This window comes from Oratosquilla oratoria, chromosome 9, assembly GCF_046742065.1.
Source record: "Oratosquilla oratoria isolate Oo_2021 chromosome 9, ASM4674206v1, whole genome shotgun sequence".
NCBI lineage: Eukaryota > Metazoa > Arthropoda > Malacostraca > Stomatopoda > Squillidae > Oratosquilla > Oratosquilla oratoria.
Genome location: NC_134785.1, coordinates 55,411,908 through 55,430,389, shown reverse-complemented (window position 1 = coordinate 55,430,389; position 18,482 = coordinate 55,411,908). Strand labels below are relative to the sequence as shown.

Below are 18,482 nucleotides of genomic sequence, written 5' to 3'. Positions count from 1 at the left end.
AGGACGGGGAGAAATCCCTTCGGGCTGCGTCAAAATTTACTCACACATACTACCCCACCCCCCACCCCCCCGCCTATTCCTCCTCATGTCGTCACAACATCATCCATATACAACCATTCTCCACTCACCTCTGTCTTCCGTCCTCTCCCTTCCTTCCTCAACAGACATTCCCCTCTTCCCCAAAGCCCCCTTCACCCCATCCATCCACCTCATCCTAGGACGTCCCCTCATGTTCACTCCCTCCACATCTGCTTTCCATACCTCTTTTACTAGTCTTTCGTCACTCATTCTTTCCATGTGTCCAAACCATCCTAATATTCTTTCATCAACCCTCTCTCCCAAATCCTTTTTCACCCCTGTTCTCCTCCTCACCTCCTCATTTCTCACTCTATCTAGCCTAGTAACCCCCACCATACTTCTCAGACACCTCATCTCAAACACATTCAAACTCCTTCTCTCTTCTTCTCTTATGTTCCACGTTTCTGCCCCATACAGTGCTGTTGGCACAATCACTCCTTCATACAGTCTCCTCTTCGCATCCATTCCCAAATGTCTATTTCTCATTACACTCTTTAAACCACCAAGGCATTTACTCGCTTCTCTCAATCTACATTCTACCTCCACCTTCACTCCACCTTTTCCTGCTACACTTGCACCCAAGTATCTAAAACTATTCACTTCCTCCAGTCGCTCTCCCTTAATGTTCACTTCCAGTCTACTGCCACTTTCACCCCTTGTACATCTCATCACCTTACTTTTACCCACATTTATCTTTAGCTTTCTTCTATCACATACTCTCCCAAACTCTGCCACCTTGGCATATAGACTGGCATATAGACTGACATATAGACTTGACATATAGACATATAGACTTGACATATAGACATATAGACTGACATATAGACTTGGCATATAGACTGACTGTTTACTTTGTTTATATTAACCCATATATATATATAGACATATATATAGACATATAGACATATAGACTGCCACCTTGGCATATAGACTGGCATATAGACTGACATATAGACTTGACATATAGACATATAGACTTGACATATAGACATATAGACTTGACATATAGACATATAGACTGACATATAGACTTGGCATATAGACTGACTGTTTACTTTGTTTATATTAACCCATATACTATTGGGGAAGGCAATAATCAATCAATCCACTGCCCCTGGTTTCCCTTGCAAAAGACCCACACTAATACAGAGTTGAATAAAATACTCAAATTGAATCAAATGACATCCTTGCTGTATTTCTTCAAATCTCTTAAGCATAGTCTTCTTTTACAGTTCCTGTGTCTGCATTTTACAGGCTAATACTTTGACAGAGTCATATTTGCCTACAGTTACTTTGGGTGCACTTGTACAGGATGATGATGACTTTTCCTTTTTCCCTCCAACAGTGACATGCCTAACCTTTCTGTATACTCAGTGGTTCTTAACCTTTTTCAGTGCCTGTATCCCTTGATATCTCAGAAAATATTCTTGTACCCCCATCCAATACAAATACAATGCAAACATATGAAAAGAATTAATGACACAAACCTTGCTTTGCTTTCTCATGGTAAATATACAGTACCATTGCACTGGCTACCATGTCTCGTACCCCCCAGGTTCAAGGTTTCATAGCCCTTGGAGGTACTGGCACCCCAGGTTAAGAAACACTGTATCAACTGTGTAACCCTACCACTTACTTTTTGATTGTCTTCTGTACCCTTTCCATCTTTATTCTTTCTTCTTAGGAAGCATATGGGATATCTGTTCATCAGGGAAGAGTTCAAAAGATAAAAATGAATGGAGGGTAACTATGAATGGTGGGATGATTTGACCCAAAGGGATGTTCTCATCTGTTTCATAAATCATTTTGGGTGGACGAGGAAGGGGAACACTTGGTGGCCAAGCAGGTAAGAGCATTGCTATTAGCACCGGAAGTTGAGATGATGGCAGTTTGAACCTGGCCACCAGGAAGTTAGACCAAGTGCATGATTCATTAAATTCCATACCATAAAGTCCCCTGTAAGGATCACCATCCCAGCCTCCTGATAGGGTGAGTTCTTGATGTTGAAACCAAATCAGATGAGGAAGGGGGGAGAGGGGGTCACTATGCAATGAATCAGTGGGGGTAAACCAATCTTAACTGTCAGGCCCTGCTGTGGAAGAACTGTGCCTTGCTGCATTACCTTTGACCTAAACAATAACAAGAGGACTGGACAACCCTTTATCCCCATAGGGTTGAGATGAGAATAGTTGAATGGGTTTTATATTTACCTAGTTGTATTTTACGGGATGAGAGCTATGCTCGTAGTGACCCGTTCTTGTATCTCTCCACATCCAGTTTATTCTCAAAATCGTATATAGTTCTGGCATTCATTGTTTCTCCATTTAGTTTGTTCCAGACATCAATCACTCTAAGTGGGAAGCTATTTTTTTTCAGGTCTCTTCTGTAATTGTCCTTCTTTAATTTCTTTTCGTGTCCTCTTGTTTCTCTTCTGTCCCACTTTAATAAGTCATCTCTATCAAGAATTTCCATCCCTTTCATAATTCTGTAAATGGTCAATGACTTAGCAACCCGCTTAAATAGGGAGAAGGACCTTCAGCATTGGCATTTATGTAACCCTTCTAGAAATGGAATGATTTGAGTTTCTTGCTGCTTGTGTTTTCGGTAATGGGAAAGTAGAAAGAAGAGAAAAAAAATATTCAACCCTTTTAATGAACATAACTGAATACAAAACTTTTGGTACAAACAAAACTTTTTGCCTGAAATTTCAGAATATGTCGCCAAAAATAATACAATAAGAAATTTGCAATCATTATTATTCACATATATATATATATATCAATATTGCACATAAAACACTATACAAGATGACCAAATGTCACACTGTGATATTAAAACAAAGTGTGTATCATTGTTTTTATGGCCATTACTAGCAGCTTTATATATTGTGGGTTATTTTCATTCTTAGTCTTACTTTTGATATTGATAATGCCCGTTTTCTTTCCTAATATCACCAAATGAAAATATTTAATCCCTCTGCCATGGTGACACCCATTACAGATTTTATACTACCTAATGACAATTTTCTATTCAAAATGGAGCATCACCATAATGAGGCTAAGCAATATCCTTTCTGTAAATATATATCTTTTACAGAGTTTAATCTGATTAATGTCCAGAGAAGCTTATATCATGAGGAGCTTTGCTACAACCAATACTGATACTTTAATCCTGCTATCTGCAGAGAGCAGCAGCCATCACCAGTTGTTGTTGTTGTAGTTCACTTGACTGACTGGCTGAGCAGTCCCCTCCATGAAGAACACCCTGGCTGAAACAGGGTTCCCCCACAAATCCTTTATAGAGTGTATCCTGTGTTGCTGGCATGTGTAATTATGTACAATGTAGTCTTCTGTAATGTGTTGTATAGTATGGGTTGAAGTGTTGCATCCTGGACAGTTATTTGCCATGTGGTCATCTGGCCTCTTCTGGTAGCTTACGAGGGCTGGATGGTGGCCACACAACAGTGATCAGGCAAACTTTGCCCTATCAGACCCCCTGATGGATATCAGGGGGTCTGGCATGCAGCAATGTATTGTCTTTCAGTTTGTTGATGGAGTTGTGAATGATATGCTTCTGGAGGTATGTTTGGTGGCTGTGGAGGAAGAGAAGAGAGTATTTGTGTGTGATATAGGTACTTGGGTGTTGTTTTGATGTTTCTTGGCATGTGTGGTTGTTCTGCTATGTAGTGTAGAGGGTGTGCTGTGTTTTTGCTGCCTGTAATTGTCTTTGGGGCTTTGTTTTTTATGGTCTGTAGGGTGTTGTGATGTGCCTTTGTGAGATTAGGGGCCCATGCAGGGCTTACATAATTCATTACTGAGTGTCTGTTTTGTTTATATAATGTTGTAATAGTTTCTTTGTTTTGTCCAAATGTTGTTCCTGCAGTTGATGTAAGCATGTTAACCGTAGTTATGTCTGTGATGTGTTCTTTGAAGGACATGGATGTATCGTATGTTACACCAAGAATCTTGGGTGTATGTGTGTGTGGTATGAGTGTTGTTGATATAGAGGTGTGGTATGTATTTGTGTTCTGCTACCCAATTGATGAGAGGTGTGGCCGTAGATTTGGTTGGGGCTATTTTGAGTCTACTGTAGTGAACCAGGTGTTGACTGTCAAGGTGTGGTTGTAGTACTTATGCATCTTTGTCTGCGTTACAGTGTGCATGCAATTATCATGTCATCTGTGTAAGAAGATATCTGTATTTCTGAGGTGTCAGGTATGGGTATATCGAGCATGTGTAGATTAAAGAGTGTGGGGGATAGAACTGAGCCCTATGGTACTTTGTTCTTAAAATTTCTGGTGTGTGATGATTTGCCATTATATGACACATAGGCATTTCTACCTACCAGATTATTGGCCAGCCATCTTTTGGTATTATTGTACATGTTTTTGCTATATATTTTGTTTGTGAGATTGTAGTGGGGTGATGGTATTGAAAGCTTTACTAATGTCTAGTGTTATGAAAAATGCTCTGTGTAGAAGGTTATCTGAATTGATGACATCAAAAACTCTTTGTGTGGGGCTCTGTGTGATGGAATGGTAGTGTGCAGGATTCATGCTGTGCAAATTCAAAGCCATGGCCAGTTGCTGGAGCTGAACTGAAGTCTGTGATGTATAAAGCAAGATCAAAGCAAATGGACCAGAGCAGTGACCCAGACACAAGTTTATCTTGCTTTATATGTGGATCACAGTTTGAATCTAATAGTTAACATTGGCGGTTACCTCCCCTAGCAGAATGAACACTTGGGGCAAGAAAGACATTTTTGTCATACCTAAATACCTTCTGGCATATGCTCTTAATTTTCTTTTTCTTTTTAAATATAAAAATAAACTTAACTGTGGAAGCATCACCATAGATAAGGTCTTAATACCAAGACTCATACACTGTAGGGACCAATAATGGCTACCTGCAAATGGTGGTTCTGTGAAACAAATTTTAGTGTGAATCTCTTTCCTGTTATCTGTCTTCATAATCCATGAATACTTTTACCTCCATCTGGAGGTGGAGCCCTGAGGGGCTGGCACTCCATCTCTTGACATGCCCTAAGATCTCTCTATTAGCTTCGACTATATTTTTCCTACTTTTTCACATCAAGTGAACTGTAGGGCCAAGAGTTAAAAGGACCAAAGCACCAATGAGTAAAAGCAGCAACAACTGCAAGCTCGGACTATATAAAGAGTAGAATATTTCTCAACAGTGTTATTTCTGAAGAAGCCCTGCTGCGCGAAACATCAAATATATTGGATCCCATACTCTGCATTTGGCCTCTCTCCTACACCAAAACACCAAAGTTAAAAAAAGGCTTAAGTTAATACAACGGTGTGGTTACTCACAGAAAAGAAACATTTAATAAGTATCACTATTTGATGAATTTTAATCAACAGAGCAATCTTTAAAAATACAATAGAGTGTGGTTACTCACAGAAAAGAAACATCTAATAAGTATCGCTATTTGATGAATTTTAATAAACAGAGCAATCTTTAAAACACGTTTTTCCAAAAATATATAATTTTCTGACATCAGTCCTTCTTGATTCTGGCCCTAGAACTGACAATTATCAATGACTGATCCCCAGCTACTACTACCATAAGACAATACCACAGAAACAGTCCCAAGCTAATATAATACAGACAACAATCCAATATTTCTTTCCAGAGAGATCTATGGGACACCTCATGAAACAGTGCCAGCTACTGTGGGCCTACAGGCTTTCAGTCAATTAAACTTGGGAAAATAATTATCATTATCATGTAACATTGCTCAAGTAATTTGAGTGTGTGAAGGATACATTCTGTTATACCTGATGAGTTATTAGTTTTACCTTAGTTAAATTACAAGCAAACCTCACTTAACTCTAAATCAACAATTGAAAAATATAAATCACAGCACACTTAAACACAAATTTCCACACTGTTGATATATGCACCCCATCTGCTCCTTTACGCTTGTACCTTAAACTATGCAAATAGTCAGGATTAATTCATGCAAACATAAATAAAACCGTTCATTAATGTTGGAGAGTACGTAATATCACAACTCTTCCACAAATTCTTTCACTTTCTTGTTCAAAAATATAAATATAACTAACACACTGCTTTTAATGGTAGTCCTCTCTTGTTAGGTGTTTCATAGAAAAAATCTATGAATTCATACTTGTTACTACAACTGCCAGACCATGGGATTTCCTTCTTCAAGACTATTCAACATCATCTGTAGTGTAGCGCTGAATTACCTGTAAATATCACGTTCATTAGACATATGCCAATATCCTTTAACTCTCATATTAGGTGGTACTTTTCTATTTATTCTATCTGTCACTAGGCTATCTTATTTATCCTCGTGGCATTCTTTGATAATGATCGGGTTAATTATTCTTTCTTTCTCACCCAACACCTGGTAAGGTTTACCCTATTGTCTAGCAGGCGTCGTTACTTGCAGTGAAGGTTGCGGGGATGGCGGTTCGAACCCTGCCACCGGCAAAGTTGAACCAAGGGCATTATGGTTCATTAAATTCCAAGCTACAAAAACCTCTGTAAGGGGCACCGTCCTAGCCTCCCAATAGGGGGGAATTTGTGGCATTAAACCATTTCATCCCTCTCTATTTTGATATTTTTCTTCTACTTCCACCATTTGCAGATCTTCACCTCTTCTTTCCAGCACTTCCCTGACACCGTCAATCCATCTCTTTCTGGGTCTACCAATTGGCATTCTTGTGTTAGGCTTCCATGTCAGTGCTTGTCTTGGCAGTCTATCTTGGTCCATTATCATTACATGTCTGTACCACCTAAAGCCAGGTCCACACTTGTTTCATTTCCACATATCATATCATCTTTGCATACCACCTATTGATACAATACGGTGCAACAGGGTATTGTACCCACTTGTTGCGTATCCCCCTGCTGTATACGGATACACAACAAGTGGGTACAATACCCTGTTCCTGTTGTACCGTATCATATCACTATTTGGTATGCAAAGATGATACGATACGTGGAAATGCAATAAGTGTGGACCCGGCTTTAGTCTGTTTGTTTCTATGATTTCTATAATTTCTGTTATTTCAAGTTCCTCCCTTATTTGCATATTTCTGATTCTGTCTATTTTCATTACCCCTTTTATACTTCTAAGCACTTTCATTTCAACTGCTCCTATTTTTTTATTTGTTTTAGTTGTAAGTGACCATGCTACTGATTCATATATTCATTATGATTTTGCATTTAACTGGTATATTTTTGTCTTTAAGAAGTGGGTACGGTACACAGAGGTTTTGGTTAAATTTGTTGATTTTGTTAATAGTTTAAATTTCTTGTCTGTTCTCCTCATCCCTCTTGACTCCCCCAATACTTAAAATTTGTGACGCCTCAGCCCTTCATTTCCAATACTTATACAGTACTACCTCTCATTAACGGACTAAAAGAGGGGTAACAGTGTCTGTTGATGTGAGTAATCCGTTGATTTGGAGTGGTTTTTGGGTGGCATAGTGATTGCACGCACTAAACAATAGCACCAAAAAACATCGAAAACACAGCAAACACAGCTAATTAACATCCGTTAATGAAAGGTAGTACTGTATTTACTTGTTTACTTTCTCTAATGATGTTCATTACTTCTGTTTTACTGACATTAACTTTCATTCTCTTTCCAGTCTTCAATATATCCCATCTATCTATTGCTTCCTGTAGCTCACATTCTGTGTTACATATTACTGCAATATCATCCGTGTATACGAAAGTATGTCTGTCATTGTTTTCATTAATTTCCTTCATACATCTATCCATAAATATTAGGAATAACTTCCTTAATCCCTCCTCTGATCCTGCCACAAGTGCAGTGTCATCAGCAAACAACAACTGGCTTATCTCCCACTTTTCTCCATTTTCTTTAACCATCTCCAATCCCCGGCCCATCAGCCTTGTATTTACCTCTCACACCACTCCATCCATCTATAGACTGAACAGCCAAGGTGACATGACACATCCCTGGTGAAGTACCTCCTTTACCTCAAACCATTCACTCTCTCCATTTCTAATCCTAACACAAGCTCTACTACTTTTGTAAAAACTCTTGACTGCTCTTAACAGCCTTCCACTTATCCCATATATCTGTAATACTTTCCACACAGCATAATAGAGGGACAGTCACAATATAATAAAAGTGTCATCATTTCTCTAAGAACAGAGCCTTTATGGTCTTTATGGATTTGGAAAACACTTATGACAGGGTAGACAGGAAGTCACTTGGGAGGTATTGCAGATATATGGGATAGGAGGAAAGCTGTCAAGATCAGTCAAGAGTCTTTAAGAGTAGTAGAGCTAGTGTTAGGATTAGAAATGGAGAAAGTGAGTGGTTTGAGGTATAGGTGAGACTTCGTCAGAGATGCATTACGTCACCCTGGCTGTTCAATTTATACAGGAATGGGATGGTGCAAGAGGTAAATGCAAGGGTAGTGGGTCAGGGAGTGGAGACGGTTAAAGAAAATGGAGAAAAGTGAGAGATAAGCCAGTTGTTGTTTGCTGACGACACTGCACTTGTGACTCAGAGGAGGGATTGAGGAAGTTAGTAACAAAGTTTAGGAAGGTGTGCGAAAGAACTAAGTTGAAGATAAATGTGGGTAAAAGGTGATGAGATGTACAATGGGAGAGAGTGGCAGCAGACTGGAAGTATTATGGGAGAGACTAGAGGAAGTGGATACTTGGGTGTGAATGTGGCAGGAAAGAGAGGAGTGGGGGTGGAGATAGAATGTAGATTGAGAGAAGCAAGTAAATGCCTTGGGGGATTAAAAAATGTAACAAGAAATAGACGTTTGGGAACAAATGCTAAGAGATTGTATGAAGAAGTGATTGTGTCGACAGCACTGTAAGGGGCAGAAACATGGAACATAAGGGAGGAAGAGAGGAGTAGTTTGAATGTGTTTGAGATGAGGTGTCTGAGAAGTATGATAGGGGTTACTAGGCTGGATAGAGTGAGAAATTAGGAGGTGAGGAGGAGAATGGGGGTGGAAAGGGAGTTGGGATATAAGGTTGATGAAAGAGTACTGGGATGGTTTGGACACATGGAAAGAATGAGCGATACAAAACTGTGCGGAGTGGCAAATGATCACTCAAACCAATTAGATATTCAAGAAGATTTAGATAAATTACAGCAATGGTCTGAATAGTGGCTAATGAAATTTAACACAAGTAAATGCAAGGTAATGCACATAGGTAAAAATAACAGTAAGTACGATTACAAGTTATTTGGAAATTCGTTAACAAAAGTGGATAGTGAAAAAGATCTCAGCGTAATTATCAGTAACAACCTCAAATCATCCAAGCAGTGTATTTCAGCCTCTGAGAAAGCAAATAAGATTCTAGGACTGATTGCGCGATCTTTTGATTTCAAAAGTCCATCACTCATTAACAAGCTATATAAATCGTTAGTTCGTCCACATTTGGAATATGCTGTTTCCGTATGGTCACCGAATCTCATTAAAGACATTGACAGATTGGAAAAAGTACAACGGCGAGCCACAAAACTGATTCCAAATATCAAAAATAAATCATACGAAAATCGACTAAAACATATGAATCTGTTTTCCCTAAAAAAGCGTAGACTCAGAGGTGACTTGATACAGGTCTTTAAAATTCTAAAGGGAATTGACAACATCAAAAGTGACCAAATTTTTACACTGAATGAGAATCAGACCAGAAACAATGGTCTTAAACTCTCCGGAAATAGATTCAATTTGGAAGTAGGTAGAAACAACTTTGCCAACCGTGTAGTTAATGAATGGAATAAACTTCCTGCACAGGTAGTGCAATGTAGTTCAGTTTGAAGCTTTAAGAATCATTTAGATAAATACCTAAGTAAGATGCTATAATGATTATAATTTATCTTATATCATTTGTTTTTGTTTTGTTATTATTTGTCTGTCTGATTTTTATTTATTATTAGTTATATGTCAATTTATTATTATTTACTATTTACCTGTTTGTTTATTATTTAACTATACCTATGCATTTATTTATGTATTTTATTTGTTATTTACATTATCATAGTTTTTATTTATTATTTTATTATCAATATGATTTTTTTTTCGCATCCAACCTAGATATGGATCAAAAGGTCTCCTGTCGGCATGCTCCGCCTTTGTAATCCTTTGTAATCCTTTGAAAGACTAGTAAAAGAGGTATGGAAGGCAGAGGTGAAAGGAGTGACCATGAGGAGTTGACCAAAGGATGAGATGGATGGATGGGGTAAAAGGAGCACTAGGGAAGAGGGGAATGTCTGTTGAGGAAGGATGGGAGAGGAGAGAAGATAGGGGTGAATGGAGAATGGTTGTGTATGGATGATGCTGTGATGCATGGGAGTGGGTGGGGGATGGGGGGTGAGGGAGTATGTATGAGAAATAAATTGACACAGCCCAAAGGAATTTCTACCCATCCTCTCCTTTTCTGCATGAGGGGACGGAGAGAGGGGTTGCCAATTTAATGAAATGGCCTTGTTATGGATGTGTTGTGTCTTGGGGTACTGATTCTGACCCAGGGCAGTGGACAAGATGCAGGGACGACCCATCATCCAGGGGGTGCTAAGATAAGAAGAAGGGAAGAGGGTATAGGGGAGTGGAGTATGTAGAGGATGAAATAGGTGGAAGTGGTTTCTATGCCTTTGTTTTTTTGGTTACCTCCCTTGTAAGGGAGGAAAAAGCCTTTGGTATATTTATGTCTTTACTTTCTTTAAAGATATAGAAGAGAGGACAGAAGATAGGGGTGAATGGAGAAGGGTTGTGTATAGATGAGGTTGTGATGCATGAGGGGGAGTGGGTGGGGGATGGGGGGTGAGGAAGTATGTATGAGAAAAAAACTGACGCAGCCCGAAGGGATTTCTCACCGTCTTCTCCTTTCCTACATGAGGGGACGGAGAGGGGGGGGAGGTTTTTTTTTTTTTTTTTGCCGAATTTATGAAGCGGCCTTGCTGTGGATGTGCTGTGTCTTGCGACACTGCTTCTGACCCAGGGCAGTGGACAGGATGCAAGGATGACCCATCATCCATGAGGTGCCAAGATAGGAGGGTGGAGGGGAGTGGAATATATGGGAAATGAAATGGGTGGGAGTGCTTTCTATGCCTTTTTCTTTTTGGCTACCCCCCGTGTAAGGGGGAAAAAGCCTTTGGTATATGTATGTATGTACAAAGGCCCAAAAAACATCCTTACCACACAAATTTGATCCATGCATCCTCTACTATTCCTGAACCCAAACTGCTTGTAAGTGATATTACCTCTGTTCCTCTCCTAATCCTCTCATTTAAAACACTACTATAAGCTTTTCCAACTACACTCAACAAACTGATCCCTCTAAAGCTACTACAATCACATTTGTCCTCTTTTCCTTTGTAAAGCGGAACCATACAGGCACTCCATCAGCACTTTTTCCTCCCTTAAACACGAAGGATTACAAAGAATTACAAAGGCAGAGCATGCCTACAGGAGACCTTTTGGTCCATATCTAAGTCGGATGCAAAAAAAAAAAAAGAAAAAGAATAATAATGATAAATAAATGAATAAATAAAAACTATAATAATGTAAATAATAAATAAAATCCATTAATAAATGCATAGGTATAGTTAAATAATAAAAACAGGTAAATAGTAAATAATAATAAATGACATAAAACTAATAATAAATGATAATCAAGCAAATAATACTAAACAGACAAATGATAACAAAACAAATAAACAAATAATATAAAATAAATGATAGTCATTACAGCATTAGCCAATTTATTATAACTGTATTTCCCTTTTTCAGACACTCCGCAAGACATCCATCCAACCCTGGTGCCCTATCAGCTCTCATCATTTTCAAAGCTCCTTGTACCTCATCTTTTCTTACATCTCTTCCATTTTCATCTCCCATCAGTCATTTCTTTAATGCTCCACTTTGCCGCAATCAGTCCCTCCCTATCCCCCTCCACATTCAACAACTATCTAAAATACTCTACCCATCTTCTTCTTACTGCCTCCACTTCCATTAACAACTGTCCATCTGCATCTCTTACCTTTTCCTCTCTGCCTGACACATCCCCCTCACTCTATTAACTTCCTTTCAAACTATAGTTTTATTCTTTTCAAAAATTTCCGTCATACTCCTGCCCCATTATACATCTACAAAGTCACCTGGAGACCTTGCTTAGTTGCATGAGGGTCACTAAGTCAGTGAAGTGGTGGAGCCCTGCTGTGGATGTGCTGTGTCTTGCTGCATTGCTTCTAACCCAGGCAGTGGGCAGGAGAATGGGATGACCCTTCATCTGCAAGGAGTTAGGATAAACGCGAAGCAAAATGGCGATAGATGGGAGTGGGATGGGTGCATGCCTTGGCTGGCTACCTCCCTTACAAGGGGAAAAAAACCTTTGATGTATAGACAGAAAGAGAAAAAGCACTTACTTGTTTTACATGGAGATCTTTAGGTGCATTTCAGAGTCCTTGATTATGGTGGAATTCAATCTAGTGCAATGCTGAGTGGATCTAAGCTCGCTGCATTTGCTGCAGACTGTCGAACGTTAGTGATATATTGGGAAAGTTTCCGTGAAACTGTTCTTGTCATGCCAAGCCACACCAACACACTTATCTGAAATGAAAGAAGATATCGTTTTATGAATCTGTTATGGAAGGATGCTTACCAAATGTGAATTTAATGTTCCGCGAAACCACTGCCAAAGCTGAGCTAGTTTGGGCATATGGAGAGAATAAAAGAAGATAGTCTAACAAAAAGTTTGTAAAGAGCAGAAAAGAATGGAATGAAATCAAGAGGATGACTGGGAATGAAGTTGGTGGATAGTGGTAAAGGGTTACACTAAATGCAAAAGTAATGTCTATCAAGCAAGGATGGAAGTGCAAAAGATAAGAGTGAATAGATGAAGAAATGACATGGCCCAAAGGGATGTTGTTCTTGTCTGTTCAGTAAATTCTTTAAGTGTATGAGTAGAGGCACTGCCATATAATGAACCAGTGGGGGAAAATCACACACTCCACATAACACCCATCCAACCTAGGTGCCTTACACTTTTTCATCACTTTCAGTGTTCTTAGTATCTCACCATTTCCTATAGCCATCATTTTCCTTTCTCATCACAGTCATTTTTCTAACTACTATTGCCACAATCATTCCCTAACCTCTATATTCAACAATTCTTTGAAACACTTTACCCATCTTCCCCTTACTACCTTCACTTCCATTGACATCTGTCCATTTGCACCCCATACCTTTCCTCTGTACCTGACCCCCAACTCTCTTCATTTCCTTCTAAAACACCATTTTCTTTTTTTATTCTCTATCAAACTCCCTCACCATTTTACATCTGCTCTTATGTTCTGCTTCTCCTCTTCTTGTGCCTCTAACAAGCTTAGAAGGGAAACAACTGGAGTAATTGGGGAAGGATGTGGGTTTAAGATAGGAAGAGAGTATGTACTAAGTATTGGTGGCAAGACAGGTATGTGAGAACTGTTTAGCAAGAGAGATACCTTTTTCTCTTTAACTATGTTATAGTGTACATTTGGAGTCAACCACCCACTTCATAAGGAAGAATGGGCTTTTGCTACATATATTTATTAGGAAAGAACTATACAAAATTAATGTGATTCTTAACACAAAAAAATATTGTAAACAAACTTACTTCTCCAACCTGGCAAGAAGGCATTGCTAAAATGCCCCCAATTGGCCACAGAAGATCAGGATCCAATGACACGACCGGAAAGGAACGGTGTTGGTACACGAGCCACAAACAAGATATTCCAACAACTGCTTGCAGACCCATCTGAACACACATACGCACCTTTTGGTTTGCTGTGGTTCTTGCATTCACTGGAATTAAAACACAAAATAGCACATTTCATGATATCAAACAACAGACACTAGTGATGAGTAACTACACAGAGTGGTCCTGCTAGATGGACCTATTCATTTCTGGTCCTATACATTCTGGATAAAGAATTATCAATCTGTAGAGCAGTGTTTCTCAACCTTTTTACCCTTGCATAACCTTTAAAATAAATTACAGGTCTCAAGGAACCCCTGTGCAAAAAAAGAGAAAAAACAAAAACAAAAAAAATGCATATACCATACCTTTCTCATTTTATTTTCATCGTAATAATAGGTTAGATAGGATGATGTCTATATCATATTATTACAATAACCAAGAATATGTCGTGCATGTTTAATTATATTATTTATATGAAACTATATAAAAAATCAAAAGTGCATTAGCTTATCTCACTTGTTCTTGTGGAACCCTTAGGGACCTTTTGCGGAACCCTGGGGTTCTGGAGAACCCTGGTTGAGAAACGCTGCTCAAAAGTATTTCCATTATTATAACATGTTTTACTCCATTCACAACTAGGCTTATGATATAAAAACCTAAGGGACCACCTATCTTTATTAATGAACTTACTCTTTTCTTTGTATTTGTCTGTAAGGGCATTTAATTTCCTGTTGAGTCTGGCGTAAGTTGCAAACTGGTCTACCATATTAACCCCCTTTATCTGTTTGCGAATCAGAGCCATTTCACTGGCTAAAAGCTTCTGGTTCGTATCCTCCCTGTTCACCAACTTCATAACCTGTGTATATAAAAAATAAATTGTAATGTTCTCTTTCTAGTACCAATTCCTCTTTGAGGTAAATTATACTTCCATGATGTTGTCAGGAGTTCCAAGTGTATGGGTTTGTATGTATCACAGGGGTGCAGACTGGGTATTCTGCAATGTGGTAGCAGGTATTGAATAATGGATGCAGATTGCTCACTTGTGGAATAACCTGTTTTCCTTTAGAATGAAGGACATTGCTAATGGCATTTTGAAGGTGGGGAGTATTGAGAGGATTCTCAGTGACAGCTGTCCCATTGGACTATAACAACTATTTGGGGAGGTGCAATGTTCCCATATAAGGAAGCAGTGAGGATAAACCAGCTCTAGCTGTTGGGCCTTGCTGTGGAAGAAATGCATCTTGTTTCACTGCCTTTGGACTAAGAGGTGTGGCAAGAGAGAGGGATAACCCTTCATTCATAAGATACTAAAATGGGAGAGGCGACAAACAGGTTTTGAATGAGTGTGGGGTAGATGAATGTTTTTACTCAGCATTCCCTTCCCCTAATAAAGTGAAAAAGGCCTTTTGGTATGTATGTACCATTATAATGAATTGGATGGACAGGGTGAAAGGGGCTTTGAGCATGAGGGGAATGTCTGTTGAGCAAGGAAAAAGAGAAGGCAAGGGACAGTGGATGAGTGGAAAATGGCTGTGTATGGATGATACTTTGATGCAGCCCAAAGGGATTTTCTCCCTGTCTTCTCTCTTTTCTATGTCTGTCAAGCAAGGGGAAAGGGGAGATGGAAGGAGTGGGGAGAGGTCATATGTGAATGATATTTTGACACAGCCCAAAGGGGTTCCCCCCTGCCTTTTCTATTTTCCCCCATCAGGGGACAGAGAGGGGGTTGCTGATTAAGTAAAGTGGCCTTGGTGTGCATGTACTGTGTCTTGCTGTATTGCTTCTGACACAAGCAGTGGGCAGGAAACAGGGGTGATGCTTCATATACAAGGAGCTTGATGAGAAGTAAACAAGGGTGGTGGATGGGAGTGGAATAGGTGTGTGACTTTGTCTCGGGTGCCTCCCTTATGAGAGGGAAGAAGCCTTTGGTATATTAGATGTACAGTAAGTCCTCATTATACAGTACACATACATTCCGGAAAACCTTACCGCAAATTGAAATTACTGTATACCAAACACGGGAAGAGACTGATTGTTGTGGTGGCCGCACGGCGTGGTGGTGCTACGGTACGGTGTAAACAAAACACGAGCGGATACCGTATCTGTGAATTTTTCTTACCGTAAATAGAATCAGGTAGTAATTACCAAATACCATAACTGTGAATCTACTGGATAAAGAATTACCATATAAGGAAGACTCACTGTACCATTATTAATCAAATATGTTAAAACATCAAATGAAAACAACCAGGTGTTACAACACTGATGTTAGTTCCTGAAATTAATTCCAAAAGATGGTGCACATCTCAGCAACATAATTTGATAATTCAAAAATTATTTTTTATCACAGAGGTCCACCACATCCCTATTTTTTTCTATACTAGATGAACTTGACTTGTTAATTACTCCAACTTTTTTTAAATGAAGATCTGCAAATGTATAATATTCATTATATAAATTCTATATGGCCCATGCAACCATGTTACACTCCTTTGTCATGCAATGTGGTCATCCACATAATGATGATAGAGAGAAGAAGAAGGTGGGTGTCACATTTAATCTTGGAAATTAAATATTGCTGTTCTTATTTCATTCTGGCTATGCTACGTTATGTTAATTCAAATTTGGTTAGGTTAAGTCATACTACATCAAGTCAAACTGGAAAATGTACTATGCAGTCACACTAATAGCCAACAACTGCTGAATTCTGCCGACAACCCCAATATATGTGCCAACAACCTGTATATCTATCATTCTTTTGCTTTTATATTATCATAAAGCTAACCCTAATGATGAACTATCATTTCTTTCAATATTTTTGCAGATGTAATCCAATATGGCAGTGCATATCATGAAATAATGTACTAACAACCCTGAGTGCTGTCAATCCTTCCACCATTTTGAGATGCCCCCACAAGCTGGGGAGTAGGGTAATAATACTGCTATAACTATATCTTATAATGCGAGTATTGTGATGCATCATCTTACATCAGGCAGCTGATGCTCTCCGTGAGAATTTGACTTATATTGAATAGGTTAATAACTAAAAAATTTACCTATTTTGTCACCACTAACAAATTTCCCAACTTTGATTTTTTTTTAAATAATTTCCAAACTGACATCATTATAATACTGCCCATTTTTTAAATGGTTCCACTTCATGAAAATAATTCATGTGTTGAAAATTACATTAACATATTTTATTTCTTCTCTCTTGTTACATAATTTTCAATTATTTCCTGAAAAAAAATCTTCACCTACCACGAATACATTTGTACTTTGGTACCTCCTATCTCAGGTTTTCAAGACAGAAATCTCTAAACGAAGAAATACAAAAGCATGTCTTTAAGTAGCTTGGCGTACCCCTTCTACTTCAGACTCCGCCCCTATCCCTCCCACAAGTATTTCATAATGCTGGAAGGCTTGATGGCACTCGAGGTCGTTGGCGGATTATTTAATGGTATGCACTGCCTTATCAGATTTTACCTGAAATAACTGTGACAGAAATTATAGTTTACCATTAGTTTTAGCTAATGTAAAAGAACAACAAATTAAGGGGTTCTCAACAGAGTTCAATGGTTGTCAGCTATTAGCACATCTGGTATTATATAATATTATTTACAAAACTGGTATTATATAATATTATTTACAAAACTCCGATAGGAAAAAGTGACCATGTACTAATAGAAATGGAATTGAAAGAACAACCAGACAAAAGCAAAAATGTTAAACATAGAATAGGAAGACCCATGTATAACAAAACAAACTTTGAGAAACTTAAAAGATAATAGACAAATGTAAAGAAGAACCCAAACTATTTTACAAATATTTAAATGGAAAACTGAAAAACAAACAAGAAATAGTAAAACTGCGCCAAGATAAAAAGGAATTTACAGAAGAACTGGAAATGGCTGAAATAATGAACAACCACTTCAGATCAGTATTCACAATAGAAAACTCGCCTAACAGTGAAGTTAGAGAGAGAGAATTATCCCCAGCAATGAAAGAAATAAACGTAACACAAAAAGAAATCAGTGATCAAATTAAAACCCTGGATGTCAGAAAATCACATGGCCCAGACGGAATAGCAAACTGGATACTGAAAGAATGCATGGAAGAATTAACTGACAAAATATATATAATTAAATCATCAATTAAAGAAGGAAAAGTACCATTGGACTGGAAAAAAGCAAACATTGTACCAATTTATAAGGGAGGTGATAAGTAAGATCCATCTAACTACAGACCGGTCTCACTAACAAGCATAATAGCAAAAATTTGTGAAAGAGTGATCAAAAACAGATGGGTTATGTACCTGGAAGAAAAATCTATACTGAACCCAAATCAATTTGGATTTAGACAAGGGAGATCCTGTACAACAAATCTGATTTGCTTTTACTCAAGATTAGTAGACATAATAGAAGAAAGAGATGGATGGGCAGACTGTGCTTTTCTGGACCTGCAAAAGGCATTCGATAAGGTACCTCATAGGAAACTAATAAATAAGATTGAGGCAAAAGGTGGCATCAGAGGAAAATTATTGGAATGGATGAAAGACTTTCTGATTGGGAGGAAAATGAGAGTTGTAATTAGAGAAAAATTCTCCAACTGGGAAGAAGTAAAAAGCGGGGTCCCGCAAGGATCAGTACTGGCACCGATCATGTTCGCTGT

At 38.5% G+C, this 18,482-nt stretch overlaps 1 protein-coding gene across 3 annotated transcripts in view; it reads right to left on the bottom strand.

Moving 5' to 3' along the window:
* Window positions 1-2,712: 2,712 nt before the first annotated feature.
* LOC143028426 (guided entry of tail-anchored proteins factor 1-like) overlaps window positions 2,713-18,482 on the bottom strand; it is a 22,092-nt gene continuing 6,322 nt past the window's right edge. For all 3 annotated transcript variants that reach the window (XM_076190492.1, XM_076190491.1, XM_076190490.1), the window contains 4 exons: window positions 14,502-14,667; window positions 13,728-13,915; window positions 12,499-12,682; window positions 2,713-6,310 (listed from right to left, as the gene is read on the bottom strand). In XM_076190492.1, the coding sequence (XP_076046607.1) occupies window positions 12,554-12,682; window positions 13,728-13,915; window positions 14,502-14,664 (480 nt within the window). In that variant the 5' untranslated portion in view covers window positions 14,665-14,667 and the 3' untranslated portion in view covers window positions 2,713-6,310; window positions 12,499-12,553. The remainder of the gene's footprint in view (window positions 6,311-12,498; window positions 12,683-13,727; window positions 13,916-14,501; window positions 14,668-18,482) is intronic.